Raw genomic sequence first — 18,148 nt, forward strand, 5'->3', positions numbered from 1 at the left:
TGGGGTTTTAACTCCAGATATTTTCTGGAAAAATAGGGTTATTAACAACTAAATGTGTGTGCAGTACTACATAAATAATTAAACTTTCAAACCTTTCAAGACATACATGTTTCTTACAAGCTTATGTAAAATTTGAGTAATGCACATTACTTTGCTTAATTAACTTTAAAGTAATGCAAGATGCCTATCAGCCAACAGGACTGTTGTCTGGTCCAACCTAATTGGCAGCACCTAACAGGCAGCAGACAATCATGATTCTAATTACTAGCCAGACAAAATATACACTGAATGCTGCCCAAAAATATATAGACATCTGGCAATTAACTTGCTTAAAGTCCCATTTCAAAACCATGGGCATCCATTAACTGTCTTTTCTGTTCTGGGGAGACTTGTTTTCTGGAGACTCCATATTTTTTCTATGATTACATTTGTGGGAATTTGTGCCAAATTCAATCAATGGAGCATTGTGTGATCATGTACTAACGTTGGACACAAAGGTCTGGTTTGCAGACCAGATCAATGTATTAATTAATTCAGTTCTGTGCAGGTCACATGAGCTTTAAAACACCTGTTAGGAATGAGTGTGGCAAACCCACCTGAACTCAATCATTAAGAGGGGTGTCCACATACTTTGGTCAAACTTGTAAAATAAAACCAGATACTTAAAAATCTCCAGAATTTAAACCCTCTGAACTGTAATCCTCTAATAATTCAAACAGCAGATGTGACTTTTCTGAATTATAGATAGATGTGTTTTGCCCTCTTTTGAAACTTAAGCACTTTTAACCCCCCTATTTTTTTTCTAAAACACCTGTTTTCATTTACAAATTTGACCTCTAAACTGTAATACCTTAGAAATCCAATAGGGTTTAACCCATTGAAAATATATTTTGGGGCTGTTAAGGATGTTAATGTGACGGAGAAAATACTTTTAATAAGGATTAATTTAGTCTTCTTATCTTATGCCAACTGTCCTGCCTTCTCCTTGTGAATAACTGAGACACCAACTGAGACACCAAGTGAGACCTTAATTACCCATCTAGCTCCCTGAGAAGGTCCTGCAAAATGGAATTACAGCTCCCATCAGACATTGTTTCATTATTATTCCCATTAGTACATCGTCTGTTGTGTTTCATTACTGTTGGAGGAGGCACTCAAGCTGAGTGGTGGCATGATGTGAGTGCAAATGCATTGTTAATTAAACCTACTGCATGGCATAACTTATCTGCCTGCCAGCCACCGGGAGTTTCTAGCTAGAGGTGTGAAAAGGGTTTTGAAGATAAGTGTTTGCAGGGGTGCAGCCCTTGGTGCTTTGGTTATCTATGCAAAGTGAGAAGGAAGGGGAAAGTCTGAACTGCTGAACAGTTGGTATGTTGGTATTAAATATGGGACACATAATAGGTAACAGATAGAAAAATAAATAATTTATTATGAATTATAGTAAAAGTAAAGTTTAAATCTAATACAAACAAAATATTAACATGTTTAGTAATAATTTATAGTCCAGGCTGGGAAATATCGGCCTGATGGGAGCCTACACGTAGACACGATTGGCTAATGTCTGCCGGGTGGGAAGGCTGGAGGGATTCCTCATCATTGCTGGCTCGTCTATGGCGCCTGTACAAATATCGGGGGATAATAGAGACCAATAAGTGACTCTCCATACGTGATACTTATCCCTGTGTATACCTGCCTCGTGCGGGTGAAAAGAAGCGGTTGGCAACTGTACACATTTCAAAGAGGGCGTGTATTAGGTAAGGCCATCCTAGGTCTGCAGCAGTGAAGGAGAGATATAACCAGGACAGTTGGATTTGACTACATTGGAAGAAAAATTGCATAAATAGAAATTTAAATAAAAAAGTGACACTCTGAGTTCAATTACTGAGTTCAGGTGTTTCAGCCACATCCACTGCTATATTTTTTTTTCATTTTGTCCTGCACAAAGCGAGGTCCATAAAGAAATAGTTTGACAAGTTTGGTGATTTGTTTATACAGCTTCGGTTAGAACGTTACCATCATGCCAGCTAAATTGGTTTTGTTGGTTTTCCTGTAAGAAAATATTCAGAGTGAAAACAATAACTTTGTGATCTGACACTCCAGAAACACAACCAGATGTGTGAGATATGTGTAAGCCAGTGGAGCAGCTAAATGTCCTAAACTGATTTTTATAAGCAGGAAAATGATCATGCTAAACAATATCAGGAATAAAATCTAATAAATAAAAATACAGAATGCAGAAAGAGCTTATAAATGTTCAAATCCCAAAGCTGTGGTGAGTGTTTCATTAATCTTAATGACAAAATATAGCTTTTAGCTTTCACTAAGAGTTTGGACACCAATACATAAAAATAATGAAAAACAGAGCTGTACTGACATGGTTTATTGCTAGAAAGCCACATGGCCGGACATTTCAGCAGTTAAAGCAGACAGGTAAAGACCAGACAGTTCAACAAACCCATCTCCTAAAAACACGTGCCAGTAGGTAAAATGTAATAAACATAAAAAGTAGTTATTTGCAAACAGTCTTGCACAGCTATTTAAGTGAAAACAGCAATAAGAGAGATTTTTCTGATCAAATCAGTTTATTGATCATTGTAACTACACCCTAGTAATTAGAGTTTTGGACTATCAATCAAAGTTTAGGGGTTTGAATCTTAGCTCTGCCACGCAGCCACTTTTGGGCCCTTGAGAAAGTCCTCCCTGCTCCAGGGGCATCGTACAATGGCTGAACCTGCGCTCTGACCCCCAACCTCCAAACAAGCAGGGCTATGTGAAAATTTTTTTATTGTACTGTACGTCTGTATAAGTATATATGACAAATAAAGGCATTCTATAGTATATGCTAATTTAGTGCCTAATTTGCTCTATTTAATAAAAAAAATAGGACGGGGTAAATAGTACATGTTTTAAAAATGTCTAAACAATGTGATCTGTTATGATTGAGTATAAAAGGAAAAATAATAAATGGCTTAGTTGTTTGGGGAAACTGCATAAGCAAATTAATTTATTTATTTATTAGGATTTTAACGTCATGTTTTACACACTTTGGTTACATTCATGACAGGACAGGTCATTACTGGTTACACAGGATTCATTGGTTCAAGCCTGTTAATGTCAAACACAGTCATGGACAGTTTAGTATCTCCAGTTCACCTCACTTGCACATCTTTGGACTGTGGGAGAAAACCCACACAGAAAGGCCCTGGACCGCTCCACCTGAGAATCGAACCCAGGACCTTCTTGCTGTGAGGCAACAATGCTATCCACTGAGCCTCTGGGACACCCACATGAGCAAATAGTCCAATGGCTTAACAACAACCATTTTCCATTCTCCAAACAATTGCAAGAAATTACATGGATATTCACTATTTCACCATCTCGACTCGACATTGTTCACAGATTCAGAGAGTTTGGAGTATTCTCTGCATATAAAGTTCCAAACCAAAAACCAAAACTGAATTCTTTATGATCTTTGATGCCTCAGATGGCACCACAGTAGAACCATCATGCTTCTGTAATGAACATCAACATGGGTTTGAAAATACTTTGGAAAATCCTTGTCAGTAAACAATGTTCAGCGCTGAGTCCACAAATGCAAGTTAGTGTTTTAATATTCAAAGCAGAAATCTACAGCATACAGAAACTCTGTTTACTTCTGAGGGTGTAAACACATCTGAGATGGATTGGTGCGAAGGAGAAACAACTCTCAACTGTTGTTAACTGTTTTGACAAAAAATTCAACTGTTTTTTTCTAAATCAGGGTAGCTGAGTTTGGAAAACTAACAACCGATTCCATGGACGCAGAGGGGGGTGTCAAAACACAGACTAGTATCGCTGGATGTTCTAGGTTTGCATTCCATTTATTCTATCATTACATGTATGAGTGTTATTTTATGACTGCCGTGATATGTGCCACTTTACTTTAAAAATCCATGAAATCTGTGATTTTTGGAAAACGTGAAATTAAGCACAATTTGCCGAGATTTTAGTAGGACCCTACTTATAGATAGCTGCAGGTTCTTACTGTACATAGTTAACATTTTGCACTTTAGATTATGAATCCCATGTGGTTATAACTTCCGTTCTTTTCCATGTTAAGAAGATCTATGTATTTGTGACAGATCACATGTGTGATTAAAGCAGTAGGAGTAAGAATGCATTTTTTTGGTGATTTGATCTGGTACTAGAGTATTCTTGGACAAGGGGTTATCTTTCCAAGTGGTTCCAGCAGGTTTCCTACCCGCAACTGGTAGGGCGGGAAGTCTTGGACATCCTGTTTTATGGCCAGCTATGCAAGAGTGGCACTACCCCTCTCCAGGATACACTGTCTGCCTATACACTAGGGCCCTGGCATTAGCTGGGCTTATAGGCTGCCATGCAAGAAGAACACTCCAGCAAAAAATCTACATATTGTTGTCGCTCACATGGACAATGAAAAAAGACTTCTGTAAAAAAGCCTTATGTGCATTTAAACCCAGCAACCCTGTACCTAGTGTCAAGCATGGTGGTGGTCTTATTATGCCATCGGGTTGTTTTGCTCCCAGTCAGACAGATGCATTGCAGAAAGCAGATGAAAGGAAGTCATTGAATCAAACTGGTTTTGAAATGGGTAAATCAGAAATTAAGCTTTTGGAATGACACTTCCAAAGTTTTGGCCACAAGCCTATCAAAACATGTGAACTGCACTGAAAAGTAAATCTTTGTGTCAAGAAATTAACAAGTTTTGTTCTGCCAGTTAAAGCGCTTGATTATCCAATAAAATTTGTGCCAAACTGATTTGTCTGAAATTATTGATCCAAACCTCCATTTCCATTTTGTCTACGTAACCATATGTTTTGAATCCCAGGACAATAATGAACAGAATAGGAAAGGCACAAACATTTTAGAGCATCAGCATCTTAGAAAGCGCATGGACAACTTCCTAGAATCTTGCGGCTAAGGGGAAACCAAAAAGCATTCTATGACTCTTGCATCCATTATGCATCACTGACCTGAATGCCATCTCATTTATTATTTAATGGTTTATACAAAGCATTTCAAACTAGATTTAGACACTGTTACAGTACTTAAATAAAACGAAGAATCTAATCACATCCCTAACACATTCCTCTTTGACTATATTTATCTACATATACTATTAAAGAGCAGCGTTTGTCACTACAGATCCCTGAATGTGTTACAAAATTGTACTTGTGTTACTTGGTTTAGATCTCACCTGACAGACCACTACTTTGTGTAAATATGCAATTATCTCTATATGAATTCTGGAGTGCCACAAGGCTCTGAACTAGGTTCTTTGCTCTTTTCTATACTTACATAAGACGTAAATAAGATACATTGTATACAATTTATTGCTTTATTGCTTATGACAGCACTTGATGCTCATAGAACAATTTACACTTGGCATTTATTTCAGTTTTTAGATGGTCAGAAGGAAGCCCTTCCGTTGCTTGTTCATTGTGTTTAGGATGTGTTTATACCTTGTGGTTATGAATTCTTGCATGTTTGCATTACTAAGCTGTGGTTTTTATTGTCTGGACTTTGTTCCCGGTTAGTTTTGTTTTGCTTTCTCTGGTTCTGCCCCTTTGCCTCGTGTATTGATGACTATTACCGAGGCAAATCAAATAAACAAATTGGACTATGCTCTGGGGTCCTGCATGCAGAAGTTGCTGTCATTAAGAGCTGTGAAAATATGTAAAATAAAATATTATTAAATTGCTTTACCATGTGGGTTCTGATATGTTTTTTTCTTACTTACTTACTTTTTGTTCTTTATATATACTGTATATAGATATAGTATATATAGTCCCATACACAATTATTTCAATCAGCTTTGGATAATAAATGTATTATTTGAATAAATAATAAAAAATCTAACACTTAATTGAAGTGCATCTATTCTGAGATTATTCACAATTATTACCACACATAACACCTAACTCAGACTGTCTAAGAACTTTCATGCAGTAATCCATGCATTCTTTTTTCACTGGGGTATATATATATGGGGTGAGACAGAGGTCAAATTATCTTAGTCATTTTTCAACATGGGAAAATCAAGAGAACACAGTTCAAGTAAGGAAAATTGTGTTGACTATTATAAGTCAGGGAATGGCTATAGAAATACTGGAACTGTAATAAACATTCCTTGCTCAGCATTTAGTTTTATTTTGCCCTCATGTACAGGTCAGATGATGGTAAGAGAGGCAAAAAATCCCCAAGAACCATTGTTAGATGTCCCAATACTTTCGTCCATACTGTGTATGTCTTGGAGTCTTCAGTCTTTTAGCTAATAAAACAAAAAAGTTGTCCTGTCTCCTGAAACAAAGAAGTCATGAATTACTTGGTGAATTTGTGGAACAGTGTTTGGACAATCTGCTTGGGGGCTGCTCCAGGGTGTGAACAGAAGAATGAGTCTCAAAGAAGACATTACTCTGCAGAAAAAAATAACTGGTTCATAAAATTTAGTGCATTACTAAACACAATGTCAGGGGATTGGAATTGCTCTGGGTTAGAGGAGCCAAATGGCTTTCAACGGCAATATGGTATTATATGGATTGATGTCAAACGCCCTTAGATGAACTTTGGAAGGAAGGCTGCCATTTTTATTGTTTCTGTTCTTGGTTGGAAAAGCAATAGGAGAGAAAGAGAAGTTATTATTAAAACAAATAACAGATTTTACTTGGTTACTTGGTGATTGGAGCAAATGACTGAACAATATAATTTATTAATTTATTGTCTGTTTTCTGATCCTATTCAGGGTCGCAGTGGGTCCAGTTTACTGGGTGAAAGGTTGGAAACACCCAGGACAGGTCACCAATCCATCACAGGGCAAACACACACACACTAGGGTAATTTTAGTAGCTCCAGTTAACCTGACTGCATGTCTTTGGACTGTAGGAGGAAACCACAGCTCTCAGAGGATACCCACGCAGACACGGGGAGAACATGCAAACACGGAAAGGACTTGGACTGCTCCACCTGGGAATCAAACTCAGGACCTTCTTGCACATTCGGGAAAATGTGCTTAATTTCACGAACCTTCTTGCTGTGAGGCTCAGTGCTACCCACCGAGACACCATGCCACCCTCTGCACAATGATCTGGATACTATAATGTGTTATAATGTGTTAATGTCCAGGGGGTTTAAAGTAAGGATTTAAAAAGTGGATCCTAAATGTAGGCTGACTGCATGGGCATATTTACGGACAATGGCTGTACTCCTTAATAATGTATGCAGCCCTCTCTGAAAATGTCAATGTCAGATGCTCAATCTGTTTAAACAGAAATGTTCATAGCTCTTGAGCACATTTCGGTAAAAACAAAGGGCTTTACTGTGTATTACTTTTCCCGAGATCTTTCTCCATTTCATTTTCTCTTGTTTTTCTTTTCTATCACAAGTTGCCTGTAACATATTGATTCTAGCTCACCTCCAGGTGTCACTCATATCCCTGTGGTCTACTGAGGATCAGGACTTGATTAGCCAGTGCAAATATAGAAAGACTTCTCTTCATTCTCCTCTCATGCACCCTGCATTCAACACATTCTTTCCTTCAGCCAGTTCGGCACTCCTTCAAATAGAAATTAAGCCTTGTCCGTTCAAATATTTTTGGCCTCCACAAAATGAATCATCTTTGGTCAATAACCACCTCTAATCTGCCTGCTCCGTCACTGCAGGTCTGAAACAGGGCACTTGTGAAGTAAACTAATATTGTTTTTGGAAAAGGCCCTGAAGGGTATATGGTATGAGATAAGAGATACCGAGATTTATAATTGTTAACAAAAGCACAGACGTGGCTTTACATGTCAGCTCAAATGATTCAAAGATTAAACATGCTGGAATCACATTACATCTATCAGCCAATAAACTAACTAACATCTAACTAAAACTGGTGTTACAGTTTACCTACATAAAACCGAGCCATACTGTCGGTCCTTTACCTGCATTGCTCCAAATTTCAGCCAACACATAATGTAACCAACTTACACATAAGGTCTATGCCAATTGCCAAATGTGCCATCTGAAAAATGTAAAAAGTGGCATTACATAGCACTACATGGCCAAAAGTATTGGCTACCCGACCATGAGCCACATTCCCCACCCAGTTTGCAGCTACTGTATAATAGCATTAACTTTCTGGGAAGGCTTCCCACAAGATTCTAAAGAATCAAGATCTGACTAGGGATGTTTAAGGCACTTATATGGTATAACAGTTAAACATATCACTGTGAAAACCCAAGTTGCCGCCAGACACTTGGCTGATAGAGGAAAGGCCATTATTTCCCTCCGCAACAGCAACTTCTATTGTCTCATTGAGAGTTAGCTGGCTAAAACAGCATATGGTTGTTAAACATTAGCACATGGTTTATATGGTCTGAGAATTTATTATGCACTATATTGTGCCCTGATGAGTAAGTTAATTACATTCAACTTTTTAACTAAAATTTTGCCCAGACTTGCCACAATTATTATTGTGCTGACTTTAGGAAAATGTTATGGTAGAGTTTAGTAGAGTAGGACAGTAGTGTTAAGTATAGCTAAGGCCCTACCTAATTCACGGCGGTGAACATCACGTCACAGACCATGAAATTAGGTTTGTGTTTAGCGATTTAATGTTTTTCAAGTGACTCACGTTTAGTGGTTAATTTGCACTATGAGGCAGTCCTATAGAGTTTAGTGGAGGAGGACAGCAGTGTTTAGTACGGTAGTGTGACAGTGTTTAGAAGAGTAGTAAAGTAAAACGTAGTATACTAGGATGGCAGTGTTTGATATGGTAGGTTAGTAGGGAAGTATGGTATAACTTAGAACAGCAGTTTAGTGTGGTAGTCTGATGAGTTTATTGCATTAGTATGGTGTTTTAGTGAGTATGTATATAAGAGGCTGGAGTTGCTGGATCTGCAGCTTATTGGACAGAATGAACAGAGACCTGTGAGCATGTGCAGAGGAGCCAGTGAACCTCAGACTGTAGAAGCTGTGCTGGTTACTTTGCGCCACTCCAGCAGAAGCTCCTTCACCAACATGAGGATCGTTTTACACAGCAGAAACTCCTGCCTGTTTTAAATGGAATACTGGTTTGTTTTACAACCTGCACTTTCTCAAATGGGTTGAATACATTTTGTGTTTATTTTTTAGAGAACATGTGGCATTGGTGATTAGTGTTTTTGCTTTTAAAGTAAAGAATTTTCTATTGGTGGAATAAAGAGGCTATGACTAATAAATCTTCAGATGGTAGGTTTAGTTTTATTACATTTATTCTGATAATGCTGCCTTGATACATATGTTTTGTTTGAATTAAATATAGTGATAATGATAAAAACTGTTTACTAACAGATTTGGGTATTTTTAGTCTTCATAACAAATGTGCATGTAATATCAGAGGATTTTTTTAATGCTATGAAGTAAAAGAAAGATAAAACGGGATCAGTTGCATCACTATGTCTGTATAAATTAGGGAATAAACTAAAGAACTACAATATTCCCTACACTGCTGTTTCAGTGATGAATCATGCACCACAGTCTATCGGACTACATTCTTTTTAGGGCAGTTGTGGGCTAGTGGTTAAGGTACTGGACTAGTATTCAAAAGCTTGCCGGTTCAAACCCCACCACTGGCAGTTGCCACTGTTGGGCCCTTTACCCTCAATTGCTTAGACAGTAAACTGTCACAGTACTGTAAGTTGCTTTGGATAAAAGCGTCTGCTAAATGCCAAAAATGTAAATGTTTTTACTTCTTATTGTATTGATTTATATGCTATAAATATAATATCCTTTTATGATAGCCTATAAAATAATTAAATGTGACTATTCCTATTTAAATTGTCTGAGTACTTTACTTCATTAACAAAAAATCATTGAAATATCTTTTAATAATTTGCCAACATTTAAAGAGGTCAATGTTCACAGCTTAAGCAGTTTTCGAAAAGTAAAAAATGCACTAATGTCCTCATTTTTTAAGGTGAAAAAATAAGCTGTAGCTTGTGGTGAAAATGTTCATGTTGCTTGCATAAACCACCTAATTACGCTCAAATAGCTGTTATTAAAAATCCCTTACAATTCACACTTGTGTTTGTGAGACACAGCGAGCATTCAGCTCAGTTTTTTAGCTCAGAAAAAAAATGATTTCTTATAGCAGGCTGAAAAACTCAGGAAGATGTTGAAACATGTCGAGAGCATTTTTTTGAGGAAACGTCCCACAGGTGTAAAGACTTTGCCGCAGGAGAAAGTGCTGCTAAATCCTCAAATCACCATTCACAGCTGAACAAGTTTGTACATCATTAATCATTTTCATTTAAGAACATTTAAAATGATGCAGACGAGGTGCAGAAAATACCATAAACAAAACCCCCTGATTATCATTTCTTTCAGGTCATTTCTTTACCTTTTTTTCTTTGCAGTATATCCCAACAAAAGTTTGTATTAAGACAAAAACATAGGCCTGTTTAAGTTGATCTCTTGGTCACTATGATTACAATTTATGACAATCAAACCTGTGCATGTTGCCGATTACAGGAAAAAAGTTATTGTAGTCATTAATCATTCATTTATTTTTTTATTTCTTTAGGTGAGCAGGATTGCTTTAAGAAAACATTAATTTTGTGTAACATTTAAATTGTTATTTTATCCCAGCTATAAAAATTATATACCATTTTATTTTGTTTGGGTGTGTGTTATATCTTTTGCTAATTTGTGTATTTTGGTTAGAATGACTGGTTTTATTAAATTGATTAATTATTTTCTTAGTTTATTTTATGTATGAGACCCAGCAATTCATTTTTGTCCTCTGCAGTGGACATTATGTTTTTGCTAATATCTTTAGTACGATACATGTCAATTTGTTTAGTCCTGCTGATGCCTAAAGTGAACAACTGGGACTGACATTACGGTGGGGTCGGGGAATTGTCTTTCCAGCTTGCAGCTTTATGAAATATCGTCTAGAGTCAAACATCTAATGAAAGTACAAATGGTTCAGGTTCTGTATTTCATTTGTTATTTGGTTTGTTTGAAGTATTGTTTTTTTACTGGATGATTACTGTAATGTTTCTAAGATGTATTTCTAAAATTTGAATATAATTGATATATGGATATTTTAAGCCGGTACAAACACACAACAGAAAATTATCTGTTATGACAAAATGATTACACAAGCAGGGCTGTTGTTCCTAAGACTTTCTGAGACTTGGTCTTAGTCTAATGTACAATGTACTGGCCATCACTACACTTGTCTCTAGTCGTGTCTCCCTTAATTACTTTTTTAGATTAATAATGTCTTGTATTTATTGTACTGTTGTTTATCTGCACTGTGTATTGTCTGGTCTTGCACTTTTTGTTCTGTGTTGCACCCTGGTCCTGGAGGAACTTTGTTTCATTTCCATATGTACTTGTATTTAGCTGAAATTACAATAAAGCCTCTCTTGAACTCTAGAACTTAAATGACCTAAAAATAAGAATTATTTTCATCTAACACCCCCGCGGACTGTGCACTAATTTTCTGTTCACTTTTCTCCTGCTCTTTTCTAGTTGTGTAGTCCTGTAAGAGACGCCTGTTCTCCCTCGTTGTGGAGATGTTATCCATTCATCACTGCAACTTCTCGGACCCAGATGCTGTGTCTGCCCTATCTAATCAAACCCAGGCAGTGGTGGAGGTGGCAGCTGTGGGCCGTAAGGAAAACCGTTCGATAACAACTCGGACCAACCCAGCGGCTGCTGGCCTTTCTTTGACCTTGGGTGTACTGTCCAACATTGTAGCTCTCTTCATCCTCGCCAAGGCCTATAACCGACTGCGTCGACGTTCTAAGGCAACTTTTCTGCTCTTTGCCAGCTCACTGGTGGCTACAGACTTAGCGGGTCACATTATTCCAGGTGCTGTGGTGCTGCGCTTGTATTCAAATGGTGTGAGCCAAAACCAACCTAGCCATGCTGACGCCACCTGCCAGTTTCTGGGTGGCAGCATGGTCTTCTTCGGCCTGTGCCCTTTATTCCTAGGTTGCGCCATGGCAACTGAGCGATGCCTGGGAGTGACGCAGCCACTTCTTCATGCCCGTCTCATCTCCAGCACCCGAACCAAGATAGCATTGGTGCTCATTTGGCTGGCGGCTCTCGCTGTGGCATTGCTTCCTGTCATTAGGCTGGGAGAGTACACTTATCAGTACCCATGGACATGGTGCTTCATTAGAGTATTAGGAGGAACAGCGGACACAGATGTGGCCTTCATGCTGCTATTCTCAGCGCTTGGGTTGGCCTCGCTGGCCTTGTCCTTGGTGTGTAATACAGTCAGTGGCATTACTCTAGTGCTGGCTCGTTTACGCAAGAGGAAGTGCCACCTCAGGACAGCAAAATCGCATGACATTGAGATGGTGGTACAGCTACTGGGGATCATGATCAGTTCCTGTATTTGCTGGATCCCCCTGCTGGTGAGTCTTAAAAGCTTAAAAGCTTGTTTTTATTTAAACAGTGGGCTAAAATGAAACCTTCCACAGTACAAGGGCATAAACAGTTTAACAGCTGGTAAAATGCCTTGATGCAATAATTACTCATAAATTTGTTTTTAATTTGTCATAAACACATTAAATAATTAATAGTATTGGTGAAATAGAGACCATATAAGCACACCAAAACCACATTCCATCTGTGAAGCATGATGGAGGGAGCTTTATGGCATTAAGCAATTAAAAAAGATAAACACATCATGATTAGGTCTAAATAGTTTCAGGCTGTAATCTGGCTTTCTTCCACTATTACTAATAAGTAAGATTTTTATTTGACTGATATAACTGTGATCATTAATACTAATGTGTAGATATTACAGTGTAGTTTTATTTACAGCACACTGTAAGGGAATGCTTATGATTCATCAAACCTTGTGTGTGTAATGCTTGTTCATCAGGCCACTAATAAAACATGACAGGTTTTAGTGCTCGTCTGTTTAGCAGTACTGGTTAAAACTAGAATGGCTTTTATGATGCACTACAGTTTCTTTTGTTTAAAAGTTTGCCATATGACACAAGTGAATATTTTGTTAATGCATTTATTCATGTTTGATTTCAGACCTTATGCAGTACGTGGTCCAGTGGTCCAGTCCGTAGTCCAAACAAATAGCTGTTTTTTAAAACCTCCCCCATTTGACATTAATCACACGAACAATGACTCTGTTTTATTAGCAGTAACAATTGTCTCTTCTATTTACTTCAAGGACTGTGTGTATTTAGAGAAATATGTGCAGCAGTTCTGAAGGTCATCAAATACACACCATATAATACTAGACAAGAACCCTTTTTTAATACAGCCTCAGTTTTCTGTGGCATCAATTCCACAGTTCAAACCACTTATCAGTTAGGCAGTTTGGGTAAACTCAAAGAAGTAGGGACATAAAGAATTAAGGACATTGGTTTTTCACATACTCAAACCAGCCTGTCTGGCATCAACAATCATGGCAAACTTAAAATTCCTAAATTTGAAGTAAATTTATTCTGAAAAAAGTATACCTCATTAATAACAAGGCTACATTTTTCCACTTTCTTTTAAACTGACCAGTGTTTATTTTTAGAAAAACAAAGCAGCCCCAGACTGTTACACTACCACCACATGTAACTGTTGGCATGATGATCTAATAGTGGAATGTGGTGTTAGCTTTACGCCAGATGTAATAGAGCCCATGTCTTCCAAAAGAGTTCCTCCTTTAACACATCAGTCCACACAATACTATCCTAATTACTCTTTTACATACATGGTTGGGCTGAAAAGCATTTTTCCTTCTCTAAGTAAAAAAAAAAAAAAAAAAAGCATTTGTGTATATTTGGGTTATCTTTGTTTAATATTAAACATAGATGGATGATCTGAAACATGTTTGCAGACCAAGCATGGCAAATATGCAAAAATAGAAGAAACTGGAACAGGAACAAATACTTTTCATGGCACTGTATGTCAAAGAGGTCAAATTCTTATCACTCTTCAACATGATAAAGACAAGAGAACACAATTGAAATGGCCTTCATAAGTCAAATAATAGCTATAATAAATTGCCTGAAAATGTCCATATCTACAGTTAGGGAAAGAATTAAAAAGTTACAATCAACTGGAACTGTAATGAACTTAGAAGGTTACCCAAGTATGGTTTGCTCCCACACACACAGTGCAGATAATGGTGAGTCAAAAAATCCTCAATGATCAGTTGGAGAATTACACAAAAAATCATCAAAGGTCTCCAAAACTACCTCCATGCCAACAAGGTTTGCCAGGAAAAAGCCTTTCCTGTCATCAACCCACAATTCTAAGTACACAGAGTTTCATAAACACTACTGGGACTTTGCCTGGAACGATGTTCTATTGTCAGATGAAGTGAATAATTAGATTTTTGGCAATAAACACTTAAGGGGGATCTGAGTGAAGAGGTGGGGCTGTTTTTTCTACAAAAGCCCTGGGAGCCTCCTTAAGGTACTTGGACTCCATGAAATACAAGTAAATTTTAAATTAGTATCTGTCTGTCTCTGCCAAGAAACAAAGAAAAGGTCATCACTAGATATTCCAGCAGGACAATGATTCAAAACATACAGTGTATCACAAAAGTGAGTACACCCCTCACATTTCTGCAGATATTTAAGTATATCTTTTCATGGGACAACACTGACAAAATGACACTTTGACACAATGAAAAGTAGTCTGTGTGCAGCTTATATAACAGTGTAAATTTATTCTTCCCTCAAAATAACTCAATATACAGCCATTAATGTCTAAACCACCGGCAACAAAAGTGAGTACACCCCTAAGAGACTACACCCCTAAATGTCCAAATTGAGCACTGCTTGTCATTTTCCCTCCAAAATGTCATGTGATTTGTTAGTGTTACTAGGTCTCAGGTGTGCATAGGGAGCAGGTGTGTTTAATTTAGTAGTACAGCTCTCACACTCTCTCATACTGGTCACTGAAAGTTCCAACATGGCACCTCATGGCAAAGAACTCTCTGAGGATCTTAAAAGACGAATTGTTGCGCTACATGAAGATGGCCAAGGCTACAAGAAGATTGCCAACACCCTGAAACTGAGCTGCAGCACAGTGGCCAAGATCATCCAGTGTTTTAAAAGAGCAGGGTCCACTCAGAACAGACCTCGCGTTGGTCGTCCAAAGAAGCTGAGTGCACGTGCTCAGCGTCACATCCAACTGCTGTCTTTGAAAGATAGGCGCAGGAGTGCTGTCAGCATTGCTGCAGAGATTAAAAAGGTGGGCGGTCAGCCTGTCAGTGCTCAGACCATACGCCGCACACTACATCAAATTGGTCTGCATGGCTGTCACCCCAGAAGGAAGCCTCTTCTGAAGTCTCTACACAAGAAAGCCCGCAAACAGTTTGCTGAAGACATGTCAACAAAGGACATGGATTACTGGAACCATGTCCTATGGTCTGATGAGACCAAGATTAATTTGTTTGGTTCAGATGGTCTCAAGCATGTGTGGCGGCAATCAGGTGAGGAGTACAAAAATAAGTGTGTCATGCCTACAGTCAAGCATGGTGGTGGGAATGCCATGGTCTGGGGCTGCATGAGTGCAGCAGGTGTTGGGGAGTTACATTTCATTGAGGGACACATGAACTCCAATATGTACTGTGAAATACTGAAGCAGAGCATGATCCCCTCCCTCCGGAAACTGGGTAGCAGGGCAGTGTTCCAGCATGATAATGACCCCAAACACACCTCTAAGACGACCACTGCTTTATTGAAGAGGCTGAGGGTAAAGGTGATGGACTGGCCAAGCATGTCTCCAGACCTAAACCCAACAGAACATCTTTGGGGCATCCTCAAGCGGAAGGTGGAGGAGCGCAAAGTCTCGAATATCCGCCAGCTCCGTGATGTCGTCATGGAGGAGTGGAAAAGCATTCCAGTGGCAACCTGTGAAGCTCTGGTAAACTCCATGCCCAGGAGAGTTAAGGCAGTTCTGGGAAATAATGGTGGCCACACAAAATATTGACACTTCAGGAACTTTCACTAAGGGGTGTACTCACTTTTGTTGCCGGTGGTTTAGACATTAATGGCTGTATATTGAGTTATTTTGAGGGAAGAATAAATTTACACTGTTATATAAGCTGCACACAGACTACTTTTCATTGTGTCAAGGTGTCATTTTGTCAGTGTTGTCCCATGAAAAGATATACTTAAATATCTGCAGAAATGTGAGGGGTGTACTCACTTTTGTGATACACTGTATGTCAAGATCAACACGAAAGTCAAGCTTCTGCCATGGCCATCTCAGGGCCCTGATCTAAACCCCATAGGAAACCTGTGGGGTGAGCTAAAGGGGAGAGTGCACAACAGAGGACCTTAGACCCGGGAACATCTGGAGAGATTCTGTAAAAATAATGGTTTAGCTTTTTGTAATAGAAAAAGACTAAGAGCTATTTTTGGCAAAGGAAGGTTGCCGCAGTATGGTACATGTGGTTTTGTTAAAGAAATGATTTCTTAATAAGGATTTTAATCAGCTTCACCAAGGGTGTGAATGATTGCTAAGAGGAATGTAGGTTATACCTCATCTGCTTTCCCACATGTACTGTTTCCTCACACTTAGATTAAACCCTGTCTGCTTTCTGACTGTATTGTTTCCAACCTCATCTGCTTCTCCACAGATAGGTTGTTCCTGCAACACAGTATAGTGCTTTCCACATGAATGTTAACCTGCCACACACCTAACATCCCCAAACATAAGCAAGTACATTTACACTTGCATTTTTGGCATTTAGCAGACGCTTTTATCCAGTGGAACTTACAGTACTGTGACAGTATATTGTCTAAGCAATTGAGGGTTAAGGGCCTTGCTCAATGGCCCAACAGTGGCAAACTGGCAGTGGTGGGGCTTGAACCAACGACCTTTTGGTTACTACTCCAGTACCTTAACGACTAACCTACCACTGCCCTGCAATTGCTACAAAATCCACTGCAGCTTATTAACTGTGTTTCATGTTCCTGCAGATCTTTGGCTTGATGTCCATCATAAATTGCCACAATCGCTCAGCTGAGGACGACGAACGCTATAGAACTCTGATGGTAATGGGGGTGCGTCTTGCCTCCTATAACCAGATCTTGGACCCATGGGTTTACATCCTGCTGCGGCGAGCAGTTCTGAGGAAGATCTACCAGCTCACCACGGGTCGCACCAATATGAGGGTCAGCACCCTCCGCCGCTGGGAAATCGGGTCCCTTCAAAGCTCAGAGAAAAATACAGTCAAACGGATCTAAAAGAATTCTGGGGTGTATCTGGAGCATATAGTGTGAAACCTGTTTATCCAAATGGGCAGAAAGTGAAGATGAAGAATTTGGATCATTTCCCTAAAATCTCTGGTGTGAATCATTAAGCAGGTCAGGTGAAGGAAGAATGTAAAGTAGGTGGGTTTAATGACAGCAGAACAGTTAAGGTTGGACTGTTATACCCAGAATGTTCTACATCCAAATGTTCAGGAGTGGCAGTGAGCCATGTTTTGGATCCTTTATGTGTTTGACCGTTCAGTTGAATGTTTGAAATGTATTTTGCCACACAAAGCTTGTATGTAATACAGTTGTGCCAAGTGTTTAGTCTCATGTATTGTTTCATAATGTAATGATTGTCTTTACCAAAATGACTGGTTAATCTCAGTATATGTCTTTTTACAACAGTTGAATCTCGGTAACTTGGAAAATGTACTTTCTTTAAGAAAATTCCCTATTTGCCTTACAAGAGTGGTTAAAAATGATAGCCACTTTACTAGAAATCAGCAAATATTCACATTTAAAACTATTTCATTACAAAACGTCTCAACTGAATGTAAATGCTAAGCAAGCTGAGTCCTAAGATGTAGGATATTAAGGAAGGACCTAATATTGTTAAAACCAGTGTGATTCAAAGTAAAGGCAGAGCTTTTATTTGAATGGTATATTTGTGTAGTGAGATGTTTAGTATTCTTATATTTGTGTATTTATTACCTGTTTCCATCCCCAATTATGTGACTTAAAAAGCTAAATTGTTTAAAAGCTATTGAATGTAACTGTGATCAATAAATATTAAATTGTGGCAAGTTTGTTCTTTGTTTCATGTATGGGTTTACTTAAAATGCAGGGAGTAAATCAAATGACATCATTCATTCAACCACTTTATGCTGATTTGGGTTGGGATGAGCCTTAAACTAAAGGCAAGG

General features: G+C 38.5%; 1 protein-coding gene across 2 annotated transcripts; it reads left to right on the forward strand.

Annotated features, from left to right (window-relative positions):
- The first annotated feature begins 8,932 nt into the window (after positions 1 to 8,932).
- On the forward strand, positions 8,933 to 18,032 carry ptger1b (prostaglandin E receptor 1b (subtype EP1)). Of its 2 annotated transcripts, XM_063018803.1 has the most exons (3): positions 8,933 to 9,228; positions 11,518 to 12,410; positions 16,950 to 18,032. In XM_063018803.1, exons 2-3 carry the CDS (start codon positions 11,562 to 11,564, stop codon positions 17,214 to 17,216), a joined length of 1,116 nt encoding a protein of 371 aa, XP_062874873.1. In that variant the 5' UTR covers positions 8,933 to 9,228; positions 11,518 to 11,561; the 3' UTR covers positions 17,217 to 18,032. The 2 variants fall into 2 exon arrangements, with proteins under 2 accessions (XP_062874873.1, XP_062874874.1); XM_063018804.1 differs by lacking the exon at positions 8,933 to 9,228 and having other exon boundaries at positions 11,464 to 12,410.
- Positions 18,033 to 18,148: the final 116 nt, after the last annotated feature.

Source organism: Trichomycterus rosablanca, chromosome 22, assembly GCF_030014385.1.
Source record: "Trichomycterus rosablanca isolate fTriRos1 chromosome 22, fTriRos1.hap1, whole genome shotgun sequence".
NCBI classification, from domain to species: domain Eukaryota; kingdom Metazoa; phylum Chordata; class Actinopteri; order Siluriformes; family Trichomycteridae; genus Trichomycterus; species Trichomycterus rosablanca.

What these genes read in the sequence shown, in the direction of transcription:
- ptger1b (XM_063018803.1), top strand. Translation starts at nt 11,562, where the DNA reads ATGTTATCCATTCATCACTGCAACTTCTCGGACCCAGATGCTGTGTCT. An exon ending in TTTGCTGGATCCCCCTGCTG is followed by an intron (nt 12,411 to 16,949) that starts GTGAGTCTTAAA and finishes ATGTTCCTGCAG; the next exon opens with ATCTTTGGCTTGATGTCCAT.